The following is a 26044-nucleotide window of genomic DNA, read 5'->3' on the forward strand; positions in this document are numbered from 1 at the left end:
CTAGGCGTTTTATGGTTCCAGGAATTACATTCACATTTTTAATCCATTTTGAGTTAATTTTTATATATGGTATAAAATAGTGGTCTAGTTCATTCTTTGGTATGTGGTTGTCTAGTTTCCCTAATACCATTTATTGAAGAAACATTTCTTTCTCCATTGTATTTTCTTGGGATTTTTGTTGTGAATTAGTTGTCTATGTAAGCGTGGATTTATTTCTGGTATCTCAATTCTGCTTCATAATCTAAATGTCTGTTTTTCTGCCAATCCAATCATCTCTTCTTTTAAATTCTCCCTCAACAGATACTGGTCATTTGTTTCTTACGATTCTAACTAACCACCGATTAGTATTTGATTCACATGCCTTTTTTGTACAATAACATTTTAAACTAAATTGGAGTCAGAGGACTAAAATGCTTTCCTGCTTTACTTTCCATGTCAGAAAAAATAACTGGCAGATAAAATTAATATAAATTTACATAAAGTAATTCTCACTACTTTTCATTGTAATATTAATTCTTGGTTCTCTCTGTTATACCAAAATTAAGGAGAGGTCTTGTAATTTCCTGGTAAGTGAATTTCACAGGGAGAACTTCCTAAGTACAAATACCAGCAATATATCAGCTCTATGAGGTGTTTGGAGTGAGGAGTGATGATTAAAAGACACGCCACAGGGGAGGAGTACCTAAGGAAAGTGCATTGTGTAATCACAGCCTGGTCCTTAGCATTTATTGACTCTGTAAGCACAAAGTCATTCACCACTCATAGTCTCAACGTAAAAGGAGCTTTTGGCAAAATATTAATCTTCCACCTTAACACAAAGTCAAGTAATCATGAGTTCATTCTCTGAGATACAGTTGTCCAGCATAGCACGTCAATTAAGAGTTGGACTCACTCTGAAGAGTTGAATCTTGTTCCCTCTCTCACTAAATGGTTGCAAACAAAATGGTTTTGCCTTCTCTAAACTTCAGCTTTTTTTTTTTCCCCCAGAAAAATGAGAATAATAATGTTACCTACCTCGGAGAGGGGCTTCCCTCATAGGTAATCAGTTGGTTAAGAATCTACCTGCAATGCAAGAGACCCAGGTTCAATTCCTGAGTCCAGAAGATCCCCTGGAGAAGGAAGTGGCAACCCACTCCAGTATTCTTGCCTGGAAAATCCCATGGACAGAGGAGCCTGGCAAGCTACAGTCCATGGGGTCAAAAGAGTCAGACACGACTGAGAGACTAAACCACCACCACCATCTCAGAGAGAGTTTGAGCATTAATGAGAAGATGCATGTATAATGCAACTTTGAATTCATAAGTAAGCCCCTGGTAACTAACAGCCCTTACCATCCTCACATGACACATTTCCAGTGACTATGGTGGGGGCTGATTCGTTTGGGGATATTTTACCTCCAGAATCTGTTAAACTGGACATTTTCAGATATATTTATACTATAAACAGTAACTTTCTTGCAGTATAAAACTATCTAGCATGTACAAAATTACTTCACTGTAAAAACAGTATCAGTGACTGGCACCTAGATGTTGAACCACCAGCAGTCATAACTGGCTGATCCTCAGGAAGATTTAATAGGTAAAGTAAATGATGTGACATTTAGTGATCAACATGGATCAATTTAAGAAATAAATGATGTTTTTTTAAAAAGTTGAATCCATGACAAAAGTCCTCCTGAGTGGGAGAAAATAGAACATGGGTGAGGAAGAAATCAAGTTATGTTATGCAAAAAATCTTAACAGATGAATGTGCAGAAATAACCCTAATTTTACCTGCCTTGCAAGACCTAAGTGAATCATCCAGTCAGCCCAGCCACTGGGGCAATGGGACTTCTACTTTAATCCAGTTGAGTTCTCCGATGAAGCTTATCTCTGGACTCAGGGATGCGGTAACTCACAGAAGCTAACTGGCTCGTGTCTTTCCTCCTCTGAAGTACCAGCTAAAGCTTGGCATCTTTAAAGTGATGCTATAGTAAAGGACAACCTAATGATAGTGGTTCCTTGCACCAGTTTACCTTGTACATATTATTTACTATCTTCTTTCATTTTATATTCATACACAAGAGGCTTTGACTTGATCTTTTGTCTTCCTTTCTTATAAGAATAGTGTATTTGAAAGCAAAGCAGGAGTACAATTTACAGTTTCTTATTTCATTTTTCTGGCAATTATGCAATTCTAACAAAAGCTAGATATCCTTTTTTAAAAGGAATCTCATTTTCTTGATAATTCTAAATATAATAATAGTATTTCACCAAATCCTTCAGAGTAATTTTTTAGTCTTTTAGTTTACACATTGATAATTTCCATTTCTATTACTCCCTATCACTTAAGTCACTTTTAATTTTATGCCCTTCATTTGTGATTTTTGTCTATATCTTCTTTTGGCAGAGCCATCATATGTTCAGACAGAATTTTCTTGTCTATTATACACAGTCCATTCTCCACAATCCATTCTAGACGATCTCTTTGTCTATATTACAAAGTTCTTCAAATGTTGCAAGTGTTCACCTTTCTTCCTCTCATAAGGGTTTTGCAGTTTAATTTGTCCCTGCTTTGTAGACCTGCTCCTCATTCCTCTTTCTGACCTCCTGTTACTAGAATCTCGTTTCTTTTTTTCATTTTCTTTTTAGTAGCATCATTATATCCCCTGATTTACCCCCAAGATATGTCTTCTTTTATGATATGGTATCTATTTGTACTGGAAGGGAAGCCCCAACCCAGACACAGGCTGTGTTAAGTACTGCCATTCCTTAGAAAACATGTGCAGAACAGCTATTTTGAGTCATCCCTTAAATAATAGTCTAAAGATATTTAAAAATAGAAAACAAATAACTAACAACTTGGCTTCTAACTCAAAGCATGCAGAATCAAATGGAGACCACAACTTGTAAATAAATAATTATAATACCAGTGGTATTAACTGTTACAAACAAGAAAGTAGTGTGTGGGACGGAAGTGGAGGAAAGGGGTAGGGAATATTTGAACTGACTTTGATATACAAAAAGAAGCCTTAATGAATGGGTATGAAATCACAGGAATTGGGAGTGCAGCATTTGAGATAGTGGGACCAGCACATTCAAAAGTAAAGAAGGAAAAAACAACCAACCAACAAAGAAGTGTGAAAAACAGCTTCATGTGTCTATGTCTTTGTGTAGTTGAAGAACATGAAGATAGAAGATGAGACTGGAAAAGTCAGTGGGGATCAGAAAAGTCACATATATGATGCTTACGACTGAGATTTATCCCTATGCACTATGGTCTGTCATGGTAGGATTTCATGAAGAGGGGATAGCTGTACTGTGAAGGCACAGTATGGAGACTGGATTAATGGGATTGAAACATGATTCAGAATTAAGGAGCCAGTCATCATAGCAATGCACAGAAGACATAATAAGAGTCTGAACCAAGGTGCTGAGAGTCATGATAGAAATAAGGTGAAATATAATTAGTTTTTAAAGAAAGGGCATGGAAAGTTTTTAAAGGAAGGGCATGACAGGGAGGGGAGAGAGAGAGTGGAAAAGGTGGTTCATAAAGAATCCTCGGACTCAGGCTTGATTCACAAAGTGGATAACGGTTTCTTTAATGTAGATATATTTAATCCATAATTAAGTTGCATGCGTGCTTGCTGAGTCACTTCAGTCATGTCTGACTTTTGAGACCCTATGGACTGTAGCCCACCAGGTTCCTCTGTCCATGGGATTCTCCAGTCTAGAATACTGGAGTGGGTTGTCTGTCCTCTCCTCCAGTGGACCTTTCTGACCCAGGGATCGAACCTGCATCTCCTGTGTTTCCTGCATTGCAGGTGGATTCTTTGTCACTTAGCCACCAGGGAAGCCCGTAATTAAGCTGAGAGAATACTAAATATCACTTTAAAAATATCAATGTTCTGTAGCTTTTTCTCTAGTGCTGGAGAAGACTCCTGAGAGTCCCTTGGACAGAAAGGAGATCAAACCAGTCAATTGTAAAGGAAGTCAACCCTGAATACTCATTGGAAGGACTGCTGCTGAACCTGAAGCTCCAATACTTTGACAATCTAATGTGAACAGCTAACTCATTGGAAAAGTCCCTGATGCTGGGAAAGATTAAGGGCAAAAGGAGAAGAGGGCATCAGAGGATGAGATGGCTGGATGGCATCAATGATGCAATGGACATGAACCTGGGCAAGCTCCAGGAGATGGTGAAGGACAGGGAGGCCTGGTGTGCTGTAGTCCATGGGGTCGCAAAGAGGCAGAAATGACTGGGTGCCTGAACAACATAATACAATTAAAGTTTCAAAACAAAATGCAAGAACATACCATCCCTATTGTCCCTTGAAGTGAAACAATATCTCAAAACTCTAAGATAAACGGGAAAAAAAAAATCTTTGAAGTTTAAGGAACTTGCTCAATGTCACTTGCTAATAAATAACAGGGCAGGAATCCAACCAAGTTGTTGCCTAGGTTGGGGTAGGTCCTTTAATCATAGGGACTCCATACAGTTTCACAGGTTGTTAATGGCACAAGAGTACCAGAACAAGCAACCAGGTGAGGGTTGAATTCCAGCCTATGTTCCACTGGCTTAGTCCTGTGCACTGACCCAAGCCTGCATACAACACTTTAAAGAGGTGTCCTTTCCTCACTGGTAGAAAAGTCCTCTGAGAACCAAGCTGTGCACCCTGAGAACTCTGTCTTCTTGGAGGGGTGAATTGTTTCAACTTGCACAAAGGTACCAAAGACACCTACGGTCTTGAGGTGGCTCATAACCCATTGCATTTTAAGAACATTCTCTACCTAGGTGTACATTGATCTGCTTTGGCAAACAGTACCGGGAAACTATCCCCAAACTGGCAGCAAGCAGGGAGTGGATAGGATTTATTCTGAATTTATATATAACAGACTTTGGGGTTGGAAATTTCCTGCATTTGGTTATAAATGGTAGCTACATCTCCAATTAGAGACCAAAGGCAACTAATAATAAAATTGTTGTTTTTCTAGTATGACTGCAATTAATTACCTCATATACATACAGTAAGTGTGTATATGTACGTGCATATATACACACACACTAGTGGAAAAAGTAGTGAGACGCCACACTGAGGGCTTGGCTATAGAGCACGTACAACATAGATTATGATTCAGATATTACAAAGAATAGAACCCCCTTTTCTGGCACTAGATAGATTTTATTTTATATCACCTGCAAATTTGTGACTCAATGACTATATTCAGGCTGACCTTCAATATTTTACATAACTATTTTTGGTCATGGTAAATGGTGAATCATAATCAGAAAAGTAATTTCCATAATGATGCAAATATTTCATTTTTACTATAGAACTATAATATTCAATTCCATACTGAATTAGAAATCATAATGATATGCATCACTATGCAAAGGTCATGAAGTTGTCCTTTTTTGTACCATAATAAAGTATGAGGCTGTTATTCATCAACTTGAAAAGACTATATTTTCCTTTCTTGTTGCATCAATCATCCATGCTTCTCTGAAGTTTCTTAACTATTAAATACTAATCTACATACTTAGATGTATACATATAATGGTCAAATTATTGGATACAGAAGCATATTTAGAAAGGTGACTCTAGATTTATGTTAATAAAATTATTTTCTTCCCTGATAATATTGGGTTGGCCAAAAAGTTCATTTGGGTTTTTCTATAAGATCTTACTACTCAGGCAAGAATCTTCATAACCAACTATCAGTTGAAGTTAGGCACTAATGCTGAAGAGGATAAGGAATAAGGAGATCATCTCATAAGAAGCCCATTTCTGAATGAATACAGTTGGCCCTGTAACTTTCTTTGGCTAACAGAATGCAAGAAGATGTGAGACAAGCAAAAATGTTAAAATGTCCTTTTGCAGTTTGGTTAGTTTCTTGCATTCCTATCATTTGTCACAAGAAGACATTCCATGAAAAATATGAACATATTAAATAAACATGAATTCAAGCTGGAACCTGCAGTCAAGCTAAGAAACCCTAAGGTAGGAATGGAAGCTGCCCTTTGGAACCTAGTCTAGATATAAATACCAATTGCTCTGCAGACATGTAAGAGTACTGGCACAAAAACAGACGCACAGATCAATGGAAAAAAATAAAGAGCCCAGAAAGGAACCCACACTTACATGAACAATTAGTCTATGACAAAGGATGCAAGAATATACAATGAGGGGAATACAGCCTCTTCAACAAATGGTAATGGGAAAACTAGACACCTACATGAAAAAGAATCAAACTGAAATACTTTTTAATACCATCTGTAAAATTAAACTCAAAATGGATTAAAGACCTGAAGATTGAAGACTTAAAGGTAAGATCTGAAACATAAATTTCTAGAAGAAAACATAGGCAGCATGCTCTTCAACATTGGTCTTAGTAATTTATTGGATATGTCTCCTCAGGCAAGGGAAATAAAAGCCAAAATAAACAATGAGACTCTCTCAAACTAAAAAGTTATCAACAAAACAAAAAAGCCACCTACTGAATTGGAAAAGATATTTGCAAAGGACATATCTGATAAGGGGTTAAATCCAAAATATACAAAGTACTCATACAACTCAACAACAGTAAAATAAACAATGAGATTTTAAAAGATGGGCAAAGGACCTGAAAAAAACTTTTTTTTTTTTTTTCCAAAAAAGGCAATATATGACCCGCAGCCTACCAGGCTCCTCCTTCCATGGGATTTTCCAGGCAAGAGTACTGGAGTGGGGTGCCACTGCCTTCTCCCAAAACAGAGCTGAGCCTCACAGAAACCAAGGGAAAGTAAAAAAAAAAAAAAAAAAAAGTTTCAGGTTAAAAGAAAAAACAAGTGATTCAAACCTATTTATATAAGGCTTGTTAAGTATCTCCATACTTTTCTTCAAGGTAACTTTGAACAACTTTTAATGTCATTTATTGTACAGGTCAGAAATCTCACACCATCACCTCAAATCTTCTGAGACTAGACTCTTAAAAAAAAAATTTGATGACCAGAGCAAACTAATATAAGCTGACAGGGGATAGGCCAGAAAATCCCATTTCAGCTAATTATTTTTTTACATTTTTAAGTTTCTAGTGGCTGATGAAGTTTTGAAAATGTCCTTTTGCCACTGGCCTATGAGCATATTTCATATGAAAAATCCAACAGAGCATTTAAATATAATATCCCCCTGCTATGTATCCAAATGTCCCTGTTGTAACAAAGAAATTTAATCCAAATATTATAGCTTATTTTAACACAGTTTCTTTCTCCCTAGAAGCTCAGTCCGCATTAACCACATCAACAATGCATGCTTTTTCCTTATACCATCCTTATCTATTTAATAAAAATAACAGTCTTCCTCCCATTTTTAAATGAGGAATGTTTATAATCGCCCTGTGCTCTCTTTTGGCCCTGAAGGGTGAATTGATTTCTTTCCTTTGAAAGAAATTTTATCAATAAAATTTATGAAACACCATTACTCAGCTTCCTAGAAATAAATACGCCTTTCTTTCATCTATTCTTTGAACACAGAACAAGTCAATCTTTGTATGATGAATTATCTATCCTTTATGATTGCTCAGTATTACATCTCAGTCTTAAGTTTAAATACTGACTTAGAATCAAGCTGTCTGGCACAACATTACGCCTCATTTTTCATTGTTTCCTCATTTCAGAAACTTTCCAACTTCTAGAGCTGAGAGCAAACTTAGAAATCATCTATCCAAACATTTATAATCAAGTTTCCTTTCAAATTTTGAAAGCAATTTTTCTATTGAAAGGGTATTTTCACTGAACTCCTTAGATGTTAAGTTCTACTTATATGAGAACTACTTATACATGAGTTCTATTTATACATCCTCCCTATTCAAAGAACCTTACTGTCCTGAAGCAAGGTGTTGAAAGTTAGGTGTAGTAAAGTTAGGGCTGTAATTCTTCACTTATTCTCTGTCCAAATTCATTTCCACTTTCTCATGAATTACATCAAATCTTCATGATTCCAAATCATAATTTTCTACATTTTCAAAACTCAGATTCATGGTAAATACGTTAATGGCTACAATGAAGGAACAACCAAATATTTGCCTGGTCTTTATTTTCTTTAGAGAGAAACATAAAGAGCTATTCAGAAGTCATTTAAATTTTACCCAATTAAAATTTGAGATGTGTACTGTTTTTGCCTACTAATAAAAGTTGGAAACTTTCATTTGATAAAATTCATCACTTGAAATTACTTATTTTTCTTTTAACTTTGAGTTCTCAGTACATATAAAATATTGAAAAAAAAAATGTGCTTGGCATAACGTCTATTCTTGGCTATGTTCCTGAACTGCTGTAATAATGGGTCAGGTCGTTAAGTCCTTTAAAACTGAAGTAAAAATAGTCTACTGACATTCATGTTATGTTGTTAATGAAATGCTATCTTTCTTTTTGGAGGAGAAATAAAATTGTCTAGTTTTATCTATTTTAAGACGGGCCAACTCATCTGTCCTGGGACAGGAAGTACACTTGGATTTACTTTAATTTTTAGAAAATTGTGATAATGAACAAGTGATATAATATTTCCATAGAAACTTCTTACTACCTTAGAACTTCAGAAAACTCACCAAAATAAACCATTAAGGTATACCATATAGATCACATGAGTAGCTGTAAATTTACTTATGCTTTGTCCACAGGAGATGAAGAATCACAGATCAATCGCTGTGGACTGTGGTTTGCCTCTAACCCATAATCTCTAGTAGGATCCTTTGACTTGGAACAGAACCTGGGAAAGAAATAGGGGTGTCTTCTCTCTGATGGGAAATGCTCTCAAGTCAGTCCTAAAGGCCTAAGGCCTTAGGCCTGCATCAGTGATGCAGCCAAAGCTCAGGAAAGTTTCAAACTGAGGTCCCACCAGGATTCTAACATGAAACTCTTCCATATTTGGGAAAATAGAGCAATATTTATTAGAGGAATGCTGAGGAGCATTGATTCTATTTAAAGAAGTTCTATTTAAATGATTATATTTAAAGAAGTGTAGCCCATCTACATCTGAAAGTGGCTACTTGTAGTAGAGGCTCTTCAACTGTGGAAGAGGAGTCAGCATTTGGAATTTAAAAGGGGAGGAGGGGTTACATCCAAAATACACACGTATTTTGTTCCAATTTTTAGTGTGAAAATTCATTTTAATATATTTTGTTATAATTGACACACTGTAAAACGCCTATTCATATATTTTGCTATTATAAGGAAACAAATCACAAGTATTTGAAAATTTGACCTATAAGACTGAGTAATGTTTTACGACTGCGCTGCCCAACAGTATCCACTAGCCGCGTGTGACTACTGAGCACATGAAATGCGGCCAGTGTGACTGAAGAACTAAATTTTTAATTTTATGCTAAATTTAGCAACCTGGATATGTGATTCTCCTCTTTTAAATATAACTTTATGAAACAAATACATATAAAGTATTTTTGATGAAAAATTAGCATCTAAATTGAGATGCACTGTTATTGTAAATATAGCCCTGATTATACCTAGAATAAAGCATAGAATGTAATACATATCATTAATAATTTTATACTGTAAAGTTTTTAAATGAGAATTTTTTTTAATTAGCCTCCAATTAAAATAAATGAGAATATTCTTGATGTACTGGGTTAATTCTTGTGGTATAATTCACAAAGTTGTAAAATATTTAAAGTACACTATGTGGTGATTTGATATATATACATTTGAAAAGATTCACACCCTCTCCCGTCCCCCAGTGTTAATCAGCACATCTATCACTACACATATTTACTTTTTGTTTTGTTCTGATGAGAATATTTCAGTTCTAAGAAATTTCAGTTATACAATGCAGTGTTGTCAACTACAGTCACCATGAAACCATATTATTAAAATTAACTTACCCATTTCTTTTTGTGTTTTTTAATGTAGTTACTAAAAATTTTAAATTACACACATGTGGTTTGCATTACATTTACATTAAATAGAATTTCTTTGGACAATCATAAATCACGACAGTGTCAAATGCTAGGGCTGTTGATTTAAACACTTTATGTTGCTTCAGAATTACAATATCATTTTCAACCTATCAGTCATATTACTTACACTTAAAGTTACTTAAAGTAAACTGGTGGTGCCATTCTAAAAACTCTTGGATTGCTTATGAAGCATTTTAAGAGGATTATGTATTTTCACATAAGTATTTGAATGACCAAGTTGTTATTCTCTCATCTTTTCCTGTGGCTCATTTTCTTGGCCCACACAGATAATACTCTGCAGCCTCTACAATATAAATCTATTCTGTAACATTTCCCATTTCACCTCAGAGGAAATACCTAACCACTGAAATCTTTCTGTAATTATGTTATTGGGTAACACACGCCACTAATTCTCTTGCCATGGAAAGAGAATCGTACTAAAAAGAGACATCTGAAACACATTTTCTGCCAAGGAAATGTCATTTGAGTTCACCTACTTGCAAAAAGAAAGAACTACTCAAATATCCTTTGCAGTATCTGTTATTCTTGGGGTAATTTTTAATGAGACAAATAAACAGCAATGATTAAAAAAGCTGGATACTAAAAAGTCAGATACTCTCTAAATCTAAGAGCTATCACTGCAGTTTAAGAATTAAAGTAGCACTAAGGCTCTCCGAATATAATGTTGCCAAAAGCTGATTTTGAGTTATCACGTAAAAAATGTCTACAAGCTGTAAATCTCCCACAGATGGTCTACTTTAAAAAATATATATCACAATATTATTAATTGTCCCATAATTAGATGGGACTCAGGATGGTACCGGGGCTTCCCAGGTGGCTCAGCGAAAAAGAACCTGCCCGTCAATGCAGAAGACTTTAGAGACTCAGGTGCAATCCCTGGGTCGGGAAGATCCCCTGGAGGAAGAAATATCAACCCGCTCAAGTATTCTTGCCAGGAAAATACCTCGGTCAGAGGAGCCTGGTGGGCTACAGTCTATGGGGTTGCAAAGAGTCAGACGTGACTTAGTGACTACAGATGCATGAATGCACGCAATATGGTACAGAAAGAGATAATGTGTTTAAGTTTTATTTTTAATTTATATGGATACATGAATAAAGGCCAGAGGGAAAAAATCATTAGGTACTGCAAATATACACACAAAATTAACCAAGCATTTTGCAAAGTTTTCCAAAAAAGAAACAGTCATATGTAAGTCCAAAAAAAGAAAAAAAGCTACTAAAGGCTGGTTCAAAACCTCTAAAAATAGGTACAGATTGAAGAATCTCACTCAGCAGATCCCTGTGCAACCACAGCAATGTTTCCTAAACTACTGAAGCTGATGATTTAGGAAGACTGCTGGGAAAAGTTCAAAAAGAAAAATGTCTATTTTAAAAGCTGATGCTTATACCAATTTTATTTACTCTATTAAGTGCACCAACTTTATTCTCTATTATTCTCTTTATTCTATTATTATCTTAAATCTTTACTTCAAGGTCATCAAACTTTTTCTTAAGAAAAGCCAGATAATGAATATTTTAGACTTGAGGGTCATACTATCTTTGTTGATACTACTTAACTCTGCTGCTAGAGTGCAAAAACAGCCAGAGACAATACATAAACCAATGGGCTTGGCTGTGCTCCTATAAATCTTTATTTACAAAAACAGGCTGTGGGGCTGATTTAAGCTGAGGGCTGTAGTTGAGGGATCTCTGCTCTGTATCTTTGAACCACTGCTCTTGGTGCTAAGTCACTTCAGTAGCGTCCAACTCTTTGTGACCCTGTGGGCTATAGACCACCAGGTTCCTCTGTCCATGGGATTCTGCAGGCAAGAATACTGGAGTGGGTGGCCATGCCCTCCTCCAGGGGATCCTCCCAACCCAGCGACTGCATCTGTGTCTCTAAAGTCTCCTGCATTGGCAGGTGGGTTCTTTACCACTAGCGCCACCTGGGAAGCTGATCTTGGCTAATTTAATTTTGCTTATCCTGGTATTTTCATAAGTATTCTCCTTAAGTAGATGAGTATAAAAGGACATGTTTGATATGCCTACTTGTCTTCTATTCCTTTTCTTCTGTTAATAGCCCCCTGATGTTCTTTGGGAAAGTCCTCTCTCTACTAATCTCCATTGTTTTAAGCGGTTGTTTGGGTAACTCAGGGATGATACAGTGAAACAAGAACACCAAAGCCAGTAATATTTATTGCGGGACTTTTGTGAAATTTTTCAGAGACAGAGCTCATCCCTTTTCTACCAGGGTTGAAACTAATAAGCTGTGTGTTTAGAGCCACTGGTAACCATTCTGCTTCTGTATGGGAAGAGCCTATCTGAGGATGAAACCAACACAGAAGCAAAGGATGCCTGAGGGCATTATTTAAATCCCTGAATCCAGCTGTATGTGAAGCCAGAATGTTTCAATTATGAGACAATGCTCTCTCTCTTATGTGTGTGTGTTGGGGGCGGGCAGGGGCGGGGGAGGATGCTGGAGCTGGTTTAAATTCATATCTGGCTTTTGAATACAAGAACTACTAACAAAATACATTGAGAAATTGTAGTATCTGAAGGGTTCTAAGCTAAGCTCTGGAACTTATGCTGCATAGGTAACCCCTGACTTCTTTGATAACCTCAAAATATCATAGAGGGTAACAATATGTCCCTTTGTCCACAGTTCTGTCCTAGGCAACATTAAATATATATGAATGGAAGGAAAACAGTAAAAAATGTAAATGTATTCAGATCCTATCAATACAAAGTTCTATTTTTATCTGTTCTCTTATCAGAAAACACCTCATATTGCTTTGAAAGTACAGATCTTGTATCATGAGGCAGAGGACAGAAACTGAATATGTATAAGAAGAAAGAAATGCTACCCTCCATTTGGAAGTAGCTAATTGACATTTCCAGGAATACTTGCCTTTAATTTGATTATAATGCATTGTGCTCACATCAATAATTACAGTAACTCAAACTAAATACCCATGACTTTTCATGGATCTTCTTTACCTAAATATACATAACCATATTTGGGCTTTTCCCCTATCATATCAGATACAATCTATTAGCTTCTAAAGACAGAGTTGGATTAAGATTACTTTAGGAAAAAAATTTTAGTAAACATTAAGATCCAATATGTAATAGGAATAATTATTTAATTTGAATGCATATGTTGTACTTGTCAGTCTTATAATCATCTTTATAGTCACTGTCTCTCCCAGTATTAAATTGCAGTTTCCTGGAAGGTAGATATGCGTCTCACTAGTTTAGACTCTGCAGGGCTACTGTAGTTTCTTCCATGTTGAAAGGAGTCAGTATCTACTCAACTGAATTACTTTTCTCTATAAAATACATTTAAAATATTTGCTCCCATCTATATCTGAAAGATTTGGAATGCTAACATTACCACTTTGCATGAATGAGATAAAGCCTTTTTCTGGCTCCTGTCAGTATGCTGTAATCCCATTCAGGTTCCCCAGAGATAAACTCTGACACAAGGTTCAAGCCCAGGAAGCAATGGTGAGGGAGTGGGGAAAAGTGCTTCTTAAGCTGCTGCAGAGGGTGACTTGGGTTAAATTCTATGAGGGAAAACTCTGGAAAAGATGGAAAATGCACTTCAGAGATGTATGCCATTTGGAGAAGAGAGCCAGGCTATTTATACACTAACTTCCTGCAATTATTGCTTGAAGATTAATTCACAGGGGTGTTCATTCCCTATCATTTCTACTCTACCTGTTTCAGAAAAAGCCTTTAGGCATGGAAATAGAATGGCAGCTGGACATCATCCCGTGCACCCCAAAATGCAGAGCCTGAGTATTTAGGTGGGGTATCAATAGCATCTGCTACATCCATCTTATCTTTCTCTCTTTCCACTTTCCCTGTGCAATATTATTTTAAATAACCATTTTTTCAAACTTCCTTATTCAAAAACCTTCAGTGATTCTGTCCTTTAATTTACCAAAATCTAAAATCTCTCACCTGATTTTCCTTTCTTTTTGTTTCTTTGGGTTCTTATGTAGCAAAACCAAACCAAAAACTATCCACACATACAAAAAATTTATCCATGGGGATGCTCATGGCTAGGTGGATTAAAGATGCACAAACTGAAATATATTAACAATTTCCAAATATGCTAATAAGTTTATCTCTCTGACTCTGGTACCCAGAAAACTCACCAACGCATAGAAGGGCATCAATGTCTATTGAAGATATAAGTATCCTAACATTTTCACAGGATTTCAAGTACCACACCTCAACTCCTATTTGATATTCACAAGAGATTAATAAAACTTAGTCTTGAAATAACAAAAATAATATTCATAAAGTAACAGCATACTATTATCTAGCTTTTTTAAAAAACAGTGAGCTAGAATTGTCTTTAAAGGGCTGCCATAGTATGCATCACTTAAATTTACAAATGAAAGTACTCTATGAGCAGATGTCCTGCTTCTGATTGGAATGTTCACTCTTTTCTCTTATTCTAGCCCAGCTTTGTTCAAAAGAAATAGAAAGCAAGCTACATATGCAATTTTAACTTTTCTGGTAGCCACTTTAAAAAGAGGAGAGACACATGAAAATTAATTTAAATAAAACTATCATTTGAATAGGTAGTAAATATAAAATTAAATGAGTTATTTTACTTTTTGTGTTTTAACTCTTTAAAATACAGTGTGCATTTTACATTCACTGCACATATTAATTCAGACTAGCCCCATTTCCAATAATCAACAGTCATCTGTGACTAAACACTGCTGCCTTGAACAGCACAGAAATAGCCTTTATCAGCTGAAGCATCCACACCATCCCTTTTTATCCTTTAAACTAGCTCTTTGGGGTATTAAAAAGGTGTTCACAGATTAGCAAGGACAGGTGGTTCTGGGGAGCCCTATGATTTCCTCAGTGGTATTTACATATTTTTATTTATCTTGACTTTTCTCAGGATTGTTGAGACAGTAACTTTGCAGCATTCTTGTTTTGCAGACATTACTTTGCCAACAAAGGTCCGTCTAGTCAAGGCTATGGTTTTTCCAGTAGTCATGTATGGATGTGAGAGTTGGACTGTGAAGAAGGCTGAGCGTCGAAGAATTGAGGCTTTTGAACTGTGGTGTTGGAGAAGACTCTTGAGAGTCCCTTGGACTGCAAGGAGATCCAACCAGTCCATTCCGAAGGAGATTAGCCCTGGGATTTCTTTGGAAGGAATGATGCTAAAGCTGAAACTCCAGTACTTTGGCCACCTCATGCGAAGAGTTGACTCATTGGAAAAAACTCTGATGCTGGGAGGGATTGGGGACAGGAGGAGAAGGGGACAACAGAGGATGAGATGGCTGGATGGCATCACTGACTCGATGGACGTGAGTGTGAGTGGACTCCGGGAGTTGGTGATGGACAAGGAGGCCTGGCATGCTGCGATTCATGGGGTCGCAGAGAGTCGGACACGACTGAGCGACTGAACTGAACTGTTTTGCAGTATTATTTGACTCAAAATATATCCATCCACAATCTTTGGCATCATTTTAAGACCTCTTGTTGACAAAAGCTGTGCTGTGGCCCTAGGTATGTTCCTAATCAGGTGTGTGCCTATTTTTCATCCCTGTAGGCAATAGCTAGTGCAGACAACCAATATAATAGGCTTTCCATCCTATAACTCTGCCAGGGCTCATGTCCTTTCTTGTTGAAGCTCTTGTTTCCCCATTTGTCAAATGGAGGTAACACTTACTTAATAGAGATGCTGTTAAGAGTAAATTACATCCTGTTTACTCCATACTGAACCTGAGTTACATTTAACAATTATTTAACGCAAATTTCCTCATCTACAAAATGAGGATTGGATTTGAACCAGAATGCTCACCAAGATTCCTTCCACTCAATATCCAGTGAAATGTATTAAACCTTGGCATGTGGCTAACAGAAGTAAATCTAAAGAGAACTCACCCCCTCATCTCCCACCACAGCGGAGGGTAGGTTAGTTTTGTTTCCCCAATGGCTGTACAAAGACAGCCTGGGTTCAGGGCAGGCCCAGGAGTCCCTGCAGCAGGCCTAACTGGGAAGAGTAATTCTTAGAGGCAGAAGAGTCAGGGGGACAGTCAACATATTTAACAACTGGTGAAACATGAATACCAAAGAATCGGAAAAGTTGTTGCGACTGATCAAAAGGAAGGGCAGCTGCACGTCACCAAGCAGGGGGACTGCAGTGGTATCTCCCAGAGAGGCGAGCACTGGCAGGGAGGCAGGCTGCAAGTGAGGGTTTGAGCTCTGAGCACTTACTTAATGAGCGCTTTTGGGTAAGTAACCTAAACTCATCAAGTGGCAGTTTCTTCGTCTATAAAATGAGGTGTATTATCCAAGAGGTCTCTCATCCAAGGATAATTAGTTCTAGGATAAAGGGATTTTAAATGAATACACTTAAATAGTACCACAAATATCTTAATGCTACAGCAAAAATCATTTTAATTGGGGCTTATCTTGAGCTAAATATCTATGAAAATAAGTTTATTTTATATATAGCAAAACCAAGTTATAATTGTTCTAGTGCTCAAAACAAGTAATTAATTAAGAATTGATGGGGGTGCTGGGTTACTTTTCCCTCCAAATTTGGAGAATATGATCACGTATTTTTTACATCAGTGATAACTCTGACAGTGCCACCATAAAGAAGGTGATACGAAAAACACTTTTTTAAGTAATCACCAGTTAGTCCAAGGATTTCTCTTAATTCTTTCTATTTGTATCATTTTCAATTGAAGCCCTGTTGCTGTGGGTTAGCATTCTATTTTATATTATTCAGTATTTCCTATATCTGATAACTGGTTAGTAAATGACAATATTCAAGTTCAAGCTGCTATGTTAACCACAGAGTGCTGTTAAAATGAATACTAATTTTATTAGTCATCTCGTCACCAGCTGCTGTCTTCTCCTCTAAAATTATATTTTCCTGCAAAACTGTACAACTCGGGGCATGCGCATAGTATATACTTGCTTAATCAGGACCTGGTAGATGAATCACTTTTGACTGTAGTGAAAGCCGAATGAAAGAAGGTCAACTAAAATACAGCAGGTACATGACAAAAGCCGAAGCCTTGTCTAGTTTCCATTTGACCTCAGTGATCATGAAGTTGGAGTAGGACACTGGAAACAGAGCCATGCTGGGGCCTCTTGCCTTGCCCTTTCCATGGTAACAATGCTTAGAGACCAAGAATGGAAATATGTTTCTAACTTCCAGTGACTCCACTAAAAATCATTTTTACATGTCCAGTTATTCAATGATAATTAAATAACTACCATATAAAAGGCATTTAAAATAATTTTATATTTTCTTAGGTTTACATGTATTACAATTCCCCACATATGTATAACTGAAATACATTAAGACATAATTTGGTATAGAATCCCATCTTGTATCTTATATAAATTTAGTATCTTCACATTCGTCTTCATTTCCTTACGATAATTTTTATAACACTGAACTACCTCTAGATTAATGTTTGCCTCATATTTTTTAAGCACCTCATTAAAAATCACCTATCACATTTTGTTAAAATGTACCCTGGATATATAGACCTCTGTATGAAAAGAAAAATGCTCTCAAATTTCAGCAGATGGCCAATTTATCTCAGGCAATATTAAACATAACTTTATTTTAGTACTGTGAAGTTATATAGAAAACTTCTAATTTTTAACAAAGATACAGAAGTATTAGAAAGTATAATTTCTCCTCAAAATTAAGAAAAAGGGACACACTCTTGGGATAAAATTGTATCCCCATTCATCACTACAATTAAGTTTTCTAAATGAATTCATAGACATATTTTTAAACACACTGTTCTCTAAATTAGTTTCTAATCCAGACAATTCATTCTATGAATGTTTTAAAAGTCTTAATGAATTACATAAAAATCATTTGAAAATATATTGTTCTCAGGATTCAGGATGTCTTCACAAGAATGGTGATAAGGAAGAAACGACCAAGATTATATAAATGGGAGAGAGGCTCTTGCATCAGTGTATTAATTTCCTATTGCTGTTGTGACAAATTACCACAAAGTTAATGATTTAAGACAAAATAAATTTATCCTACCTACAGTCTGAAAGATAGAAATATAAATGGGCTTCATTGGACTGAAATCAAGGTATTAGCAGGACTGTGCTCCTTTTTTGAGGTTTTCGGGGAGAATCTGGTATCTTGCCTTATCCAGCTGCTAGAAGCTACCCCATATTCCTTGACTGGTGTGGCCCCCTTCCATCCTCAAAGTTAGAAGGCTAATTTTTTTTTATAATCATCACTTCAACTCTGAATCAATCATCACAGCTCATTCTCTGAATTTCTTGCCTCCCTCTTTCCCTTGAGGGACCCCTCATAACTACCTAAGATCCAACAGATAATCCAGGGTAATGTCCCCATATCAAGATCCTTAATTTATTCATATTTGCAAAGTTCCTTTCTCACAGATTCAAGGAAGCAGGACCTGAACACCTTTGGGAGACCATTATTCTGCTACCACATCAGACACATTGCTATTACTTCCTCTCCCATATAATCTTATACCTAACTGGTCACAAAAGGCAAAGGAGAAAAGGGAAGATGTACCCATCTGAATGCAGAGTTCCAAAGAATAGCAAGGAGAGATAAGAAAGCCTTCCTAACTGAACAATGCAAAGAAACAGAGGAAACAATAGAATGGGAAAGACTAGAGATCTCTTCAAGAAAATTAGAAATACCAAGGGGAAATGTCATGCAAAGATGGGTACAATAAAGGATAGAAATGGTATGGACCCAACAGAAGCAGAAGATATTAAGAAGAGGTGGCAAGAACACAGAACTATACAAAAACTACACATCATGAATGGATGTGAGAGTTGAACCATAAAGAAAGCTGAGCACCGAAGAACTGATGGTTTTTAACTGTGGTGTTGGAGAAGACTCTTGAGAGTCCCATGGACTGCAAGGAGATCAAAACAATCCATCCTAAAGGAGATCAGTCCTAAATATTCATTGTCAGGACTGATACTGAAGCTCCAATATTTTGGTGACCTGATGCAAAGAATTGACTCATTAGAAAAGACTCTGATGCTGGGAAAGATTGAAGGCAGGAGGAGAAGGGGACAGAGGACAAGATGGATGGATGGCATTGCTGACTCAATGGACAATAGTTTAAGCAAGCTCCAGGAGAATGTGAAGGACAGAGAAGCCTAGCCTGCTGCAGTCCATGGGGTCTCAAAGAGTAAGACACGACTGACTGACGGACTGAACAACCACAACAACAAACTGGTCACACTTATTTTCTTCTAAGTATTCATCATATCAATGATTCTGGAATTGACTCTCCAGATATCATTTATTTGGTTTTTCTGACTTTGAAAAAAACAATCTTTCTGATGTCAGTTCCCACTTTTAGTTGCAGCCCCCGTCCATCCTAAAGGAGATCAGTCCTGAATATTCATTGGAAGGACTGATGCTGAAGCTGAAGCTCCAATACTTTGGTCACCTGATGCAAAAAGCTGACTCACTTGAAAAAAACCCTGATGCTGGGAAAGATTGAGGGCAAGAGGAGAAGGGGACGACAGAGGATGAGATGGTTGGATGGCATCACCGACTCAATGGACACAGGTTTGGGTGGATTCCAGGAGTTGGTGAAGGACAGGGAGGCCTGGTGTGCTGCGGTTCATGGGGTCGCAAAGAGTCGGGCACGACTGAACTACTTCCACCCCTACTCCCTACTCCAGGACTTTCATCAGGTTCTTCTCTTTCTGAGAGTAAATGGAAGCACAGGAACACTGGTCAAGTATTCACACATTTCTTCCTCTCCAGGGCTGCTGACTCAGTCATAGAGCCACAGGGAAGCAGAATTCACATAAAAACCCAGACTAACCACAAAAATCCTCCATGCTGCCAAGGAACATTCCGTACAAGCATCAACTCTGGTATACCCAGGAAACTCATAATTTGGCGGTTTACAGGCCAGTTCCACTGAATGCATTACAAATAGAGATTGTGTTCTGGAAATACACCTAGCCTTCCAGTAGTCATGTATGGATGTGAGAGTTGGACTGTGAAGAAAGCTGAGCACCGAAGAATTGATGCTTTTGAACTGTGGTATTGGAGAAGACTCTTGAGAGTCCCTTGGACTGCAAGGAGATCCAACCAGTACATTCTGAAGGAAATCAGCCCTGGGTGTTCTTTGGAAGGAATGATGCTAAAGCTGAAACTCCAATACTTTGGCCACCTCATGCGAAGAGTTGACTCATTGGAAAAGACTCTGATGCTGGGAGGGATTGGGGGCAGGAGGAGAAGGGGATGACAGAGGATGAGATGGCTGGATGGCATCACTGACTCGATGGACGTGAGTCTGAGTGAACTCCGGGAGTTGGTGTTGGACAGGGAGGCCTGGCGTGCTGCGATTCATGGGGTTACAAAGAGTCGGACACGACTGAGCAACTGATGAACTGAACTGAACTGAACTGAACTCTAATTATTTGATGCATCTTCCTTTCTCATTAGACCCTAAGTGGGGCAGCTTTCTCTAATCATATGTAAAGCATAAGGTCACAGAAAAGTGTTGCTGATAATTATAAATATCTATAATAATGTGATGTGAGCAAACTCTAAAAGAGCATAAAGTTCCCTTTTGAAATTGCTTTCATGTATTGTACTATAATATACTAAAGTACCTAAATGGTAGTTTGGGGGTAAATTAAGGTTATATACATTTTCTAGAAGTAAAACATCTCTCGATATCAAACCTAGTAAACTAGTTAAAGCTGAGTTTGGGGACCAAAGTGAATCATTGCATGAAAAAAAGATGGTTCTCATTTTATCCTATGGCTTTAAAGGAAATTTCAAAAGGAGTTTAAGACACTATTTGAATAACTATGGCATCATTTGGAAAAAAGGAATAAACATCTCGGGGTGATTACCTTGAAGGAGAACACTCATCTAGGTATGAGAATTTGGGTTTATAAAGAACTGCCATTTTAAGGTTTCTGCTGCTCTGCCCCAGACAAGTTAGCATTTTGCATTTTTTAGCTTGTGGTTTCAGTCCAAGATGACTCAAATATGAAGAATGAAATTTTTATCAACCATTTGATTAAGACATTACCAGGCATGTCTGCCTTTATATCATTATCATAAAATGTGCAAGGAGGCTATACTCAACACAGTAAGAATTTGGATTAATGTCCTCTCCCATGCCCAACTTTTACCCAGAATTTGATCACATAAGAATTTAAATAGATACATGATATGACACACTGCTAATCATTAAACTTAAAAGATGGAGAAGGAAATTGCAACCCACTCTAGTATTCTTGATTGGAAAATCTCATGGACAGAGGAGCCTGGCGGGCAACAGTCCATGGGGTCGCAAAGAGCCAGACCCAAGAGCAACTGAACAACAATGGCCCTCAGGTAAATGGCTCAGGCATATTATGGCTGCAGTTTTAAACATGTTCATAATCCCCTAAGAACTTGGAAAACTGAAAAATAAAATTTCCAACTGCTAGTTATATTATAAAATCCCAATAGACAGAAAAGGGGCTTCCCTGGTGGCTCAGATAGTAAAGAATCTGCCTACAAGGCAGGAGACCCTGGTTCAATATCTAGGTCAGGAAGATCTCCTGGAGAAGGGAATGGCTACCCACTCTAGTATTCTTGCCTGCAGAATTCCATGGACAGAGGAGCCTGGTAGGCTACAGTCCATGAGGTCACAAAGAGTCAGACACAATTGAGAGACTAAAACTTATACTTTCCACAGAGAGAAAAGATTGACTTTCCAGGACAGCAACAGTTGATATGGACATAATGGAATGTATACTCATCCAAAGAAAGACTGTCAGAGTGTGTTGGTAGATGAGCAGGACTGGGGGAAAGAGGTTATTCAGCAGTTAGAGCATCCAAACCCGAGACAGAGAGGCCTACCTTGGCTAACCGTGGCATCGTCCATCCAAGCACTGAGCAGGAGAATGCAACACAGACCGTGGAACAGGTGTGTCTCTGCTGCGGTTGGATGATCTTAGACTCAGACTGTTAAACATTCAAGCTGTTCAACTAACTCTTCTTTTCTAAATCCCCAATAAATAAGCAGTAAATGGCAAGAAGTCTTCTGTATCGTTTTGTATCCTCAGTGATAATTACGATTATGGAATTAAAAATTTATATTCTGATATAATGGTTTTAAAAATTATATTTCCTATATATATAGAGGAAATGAATCTATCCTGAGTGCAGTGACCAGATCATGTTTCTAGGACTGAAACACCATTGTTACTACTATCTAAGCCTGAACGAACACCGAGTCAAAGCAGCTCAAGACCTGGGTGAGTTGAAGATTCACATGTCACATAAGAGGCAAAATGATATAAACTGAATTGAAAAGTAAGGGAAGGCAAGATGAGGGTTAACAGAGGGAAAAGGCGAGATTTTATAAGGTCAAAGAACAGGTGTTACAGGTGCAACTGAGTAATTCAGACTCTAATTGCTTTCGAACAGTTTCGACCCTACAGAAATGTGTGAGAAACTATAGGAACAACTATTTGTACAACCTTCTCTGAATTCAATTATTTCAGCAGGAATCCCGCTAATTTACTTACAGACCGGTTTGATAAATTAAAGCCAAGGTGTTTGAAGCCTGGGAATAAATTCACGGCCCTCAAAAGCATCTCCTAATGTGAAGTGAGTAGATAAATGGAATGCCCTTTATCAGTCATTTCCTATTAAATTAGTAAAGAAGGAATAAGTAATGCCATCACTTGTGTAGGCTATAACCTCCAGAATCGTAATTACCTAAATGAGAACCTCAGTAAACACTGAAAGGAAAAAAGACCTTAGCAAATTTCAAAGCAGGGCTTGGTAAAGATCTGAGGAATTTTATCACAGATCCACACAGCAAAAGGTAGTCTTTTAAAACAATTTTATTTCACTGTACTCATATATGGTATATCTAAATCATGGGAGGAGACTGGATATAAATCCGCTTCTAATAATGGCCTCTCAAGCAAAAAGAATGCAATCCCTTTTCCAATAACTCAGTCTAGCATTTAATTATCATATGAAGCGACAAAAAAATTTACTTGAGGAGTGGCTTACAGTTATATAGCAAGATTGTTCTAGGAATGTTTTTTCATAAAATATTTTCAAATGTGCGGGAAAAGTGACAACGGTGAGGGGCTCAAAATCATGTATCTCGCCTTTCAGCATAGCTTTGGTCCGCTTTCCTAAGTCAGTTCTGCAAAACAAGCGGGGATAGAAAAGACAGACAATTGATGGGTTTTGCTTAACTTGTTTCAAAGAAAATCACATTAATTTGGACTTGGTTCAAGAGATTCAGTCAAAGCAAAAGCTTTCTGGTGATAACACCCTTCTGGGACAAGGTCATCAACACACACACACACAATCTTAAAGCTTCTAAAGCAGGATGAAGCCTCTGCCCAACAGCTTCCTGCCTTGGGAACCTGACTATTCTGTATAAAGCTATAAATAACTAAACTACCATTATCTTTATAAATAGAAGAAGCACTTACTTAACCAAGGTGGCTAAAGTGCAATCTTTATTTCTAGGAGAATAAAATTATCACAGGTACTCTCACCTTCTCTGATGTCATCAACTATTCAGTGTTTTAAAGGTTTTGTTTTTGAGCTTTAAACTGGTATAATGCTATGAATCTCAGTTTATTTTTCTGGAAACTTACATATTTATATACTTTAGTTTTAAAAAAGACTTCATTATTGGGAAGGCTGGTTTTCCTCCTAACAGCATAGTCATGTTATACAAGTATTAATAAAATGGTTTTCAATTTGTCTATACAGTATATTCTATGTGTAAAGTGCTTTTGTAAGTACTGTGAGGCTTACTATGGTGCTGAATGAGTTCCACTTTTAATACTTAATTTCCATTTTAAAACAAAGTAAGCATGAGTCATCAATGTAAAAATGGTTTCTATTTTATAAAACCTTACAAAAGTAAAAGGAATGAGTCCTTTTGTTAACTATGGATCCACACAGATATATGAATGAACAAATAAAACATTTTAATTGGTTGGAAGATATAGTATTGTTAATATGTCCCTTCTTGTCAAGGCAATCTACAAATTTAATGCAATTTTAATCAAAATCCTAGCAAGCTTTTTTGAAGAAATTGACAATCCTAAAATTTAGATAAAGTACAAAAGATAGAGAATAAAGTAAATTTAGAAGAATTACATAAATTCAAGCCTTACTATATGGCTAAAGTAATCCAGGCACCCTGGTAGTGGTGTAAAGATAAGAGATTAAAGACACAGAATAGACACAACTATGCAGCAAGTCAATTCAAAGGAGAAAGCAGTCTTTCCAACAAATGAAGATAAAATAATTGATCTCTCTATGGAAAACAAACCTCAATCTATACCTCACGATACATACAAAAATTAAGAAGGATAATAACCCTGAATATAAAAATCAGAAATATGGGATTTCTAGAGGGAAAGAATAAACAATATATTTGTGACACTTGACCAGGCAAAGACCTTTTAGAACATTAGAAACACTCTAAAATAAAAATGTTGATAAAATGCACTTCATCAAAATCAGTAAGTTCTACATCAAAACACACTAGTAAGAAATGACTATGAAGTCACAGGCTAAGAAAACACATTTGCTATATATATCTTGCAAAGTAATCATATCCAGGATATATACAGAACTTCTACAGGTCAACTTTAAAATTCCCAGACAACAACAAAAAGTAGTATTTGCAAAATATTGAACAATTTGCCAAAGATATATGAATATCAAGAAACTCCTATGTCCTCAAATCCTAAGGCATTAAGAAGTACACATTTAAAATATAGTGAGGTACTATTTCTTATCAACTGGAATAGCTACAATCAAAAGAATAATACAGTTGACCCTTGAACAGCAGGAATTTAAACTGTGAGGGTCACTTTTAGGTGGAGAGTTAATGACCCTAAACCTTTCATTGTTCGTCAACTGTAGAACAAATTTTGGTGAGGACATGGGAATAATTGGACCCTTCACACATATGGGAGAGTAAAATGATACAAGTATTTTAGAGATCTGTCAAGTAGGTTTTCATCAAGTTAACACATATCAGCCTATGACTTAACAATTCTATTCCTAGAGAATATCTAGGAATAGATATTCTATTCCTAGAGAATATCTTAACAATTCTATTCCTGGAGAATATCTAGGAATAGATATTCCTAGAGAATATCCTAGAGAACATCCAAGAGAAATGAAATCCATGTCTATAAAAAAAGTGTATAATATTTTCAGATTACCTTATGCATAATAGCTAAAAACAGGAAACAACTCAATTGTCCAACAACTAGAAAACAAATTGTGCTATAAATGTATGAATTATTATTCAAGAAAAAGAAGGACTTCCTCTCTCTCTCTCAGTCACTCTCTCTTCTGCTCCTAACAATGGTTTGAAGTCTAAAACCAGACAAAGTTAATCTATGGTGACAGAAATAAAATACAGATGTTGGAGAGAGGCAGGTAAGGATGGAATTTGGTTGGACATATAGCATGGGAGAATTTTCTAGGATTATGAAAACAGTCTATATCATGTTTTAGTTAGTGATTAAATGGGCACATACAATTTTGAAAATTCACTGAACTAGATATTTCAGGTTATTATGCTTTTTTGCATATCAAAATGCCTCTAAAATTTATAGTACCTTTCTGGTGGCTCATGGTAAAGAATCTGCCTGCAATGCAAGAGACCTGGGTTAGATCCCTGGGTCAGGAAGATCCCTGGTGAAGGAAATGGCAACCCACTCCAGTATTCTTGCCTGGAGAATCCCATGGGCAGAACAGCTTGGTGGGCTACAGTCCATGGGGTCGCAAGAATTAGATACGAATGAGCAACGAACACTTAAACACTGTTACTGCAAATATATCAGCAATTTTCATAAACCCAAAGAACCAACATTGACCATCCCAACATAATAAGTCTAATAACCTAAACTAGAAGTCACAAATACTCTGGTTATACAAGAGTTTTCTGTATGCTGCTCCATAGCAGTCTGAGTAACAACACCGTCCAATAACATCCTATGTAGATACATAACAAAATGAACTTAATGTAGGATATGTATAAGCCAACTTCCCAAATGAGCATAATGCCAAAAGA

General features: G+C 36.8%; 1 protein-coding gene across 6 annotated transcripts in view; it reads right to left on the bottom strand.

Annotated features, from left to right (window-relative positions):
- Positions 1-26044, bottom strand: part of EDIL3 (EGF like and discoidin domains 3) — an 805907-nt gene that overhangs the window by 444072 nt on the left and 335791 nt on the right. The window contains exon 1 of one of the 6 annotated variants that reach the window (XM_086412887.1): positions 21829-21882. The exons of the other annotated variants lie outside the window; for them this stretch is intronic. Coding sequence (XP_086269013.1) covers positions 21829-21853 — 25 coding nt within the window. The 5' untranslated portion in view covers positions 21854-21882. Of the gene's footprint in view, positions 1-21828; positions 21883-26044 lie in introns of those variants that run through there. 6 annotated transcript variants of the gene reach the window in all.

This window comes from Bos grunniens, chromosome 7 (assembly GCF_055505025.1).
Source record: "Bos grunniens cultivar Pamir isolate PY7600 chromosome 7, Bosgru_T2T1.0, whole genome shotgun sequence".
Lineage (NCBI taxonomy): Eukaryota > Metazoa > Chordata > Mammalia > Artiodactyla > Bovidae > Bos > Bos grunniens.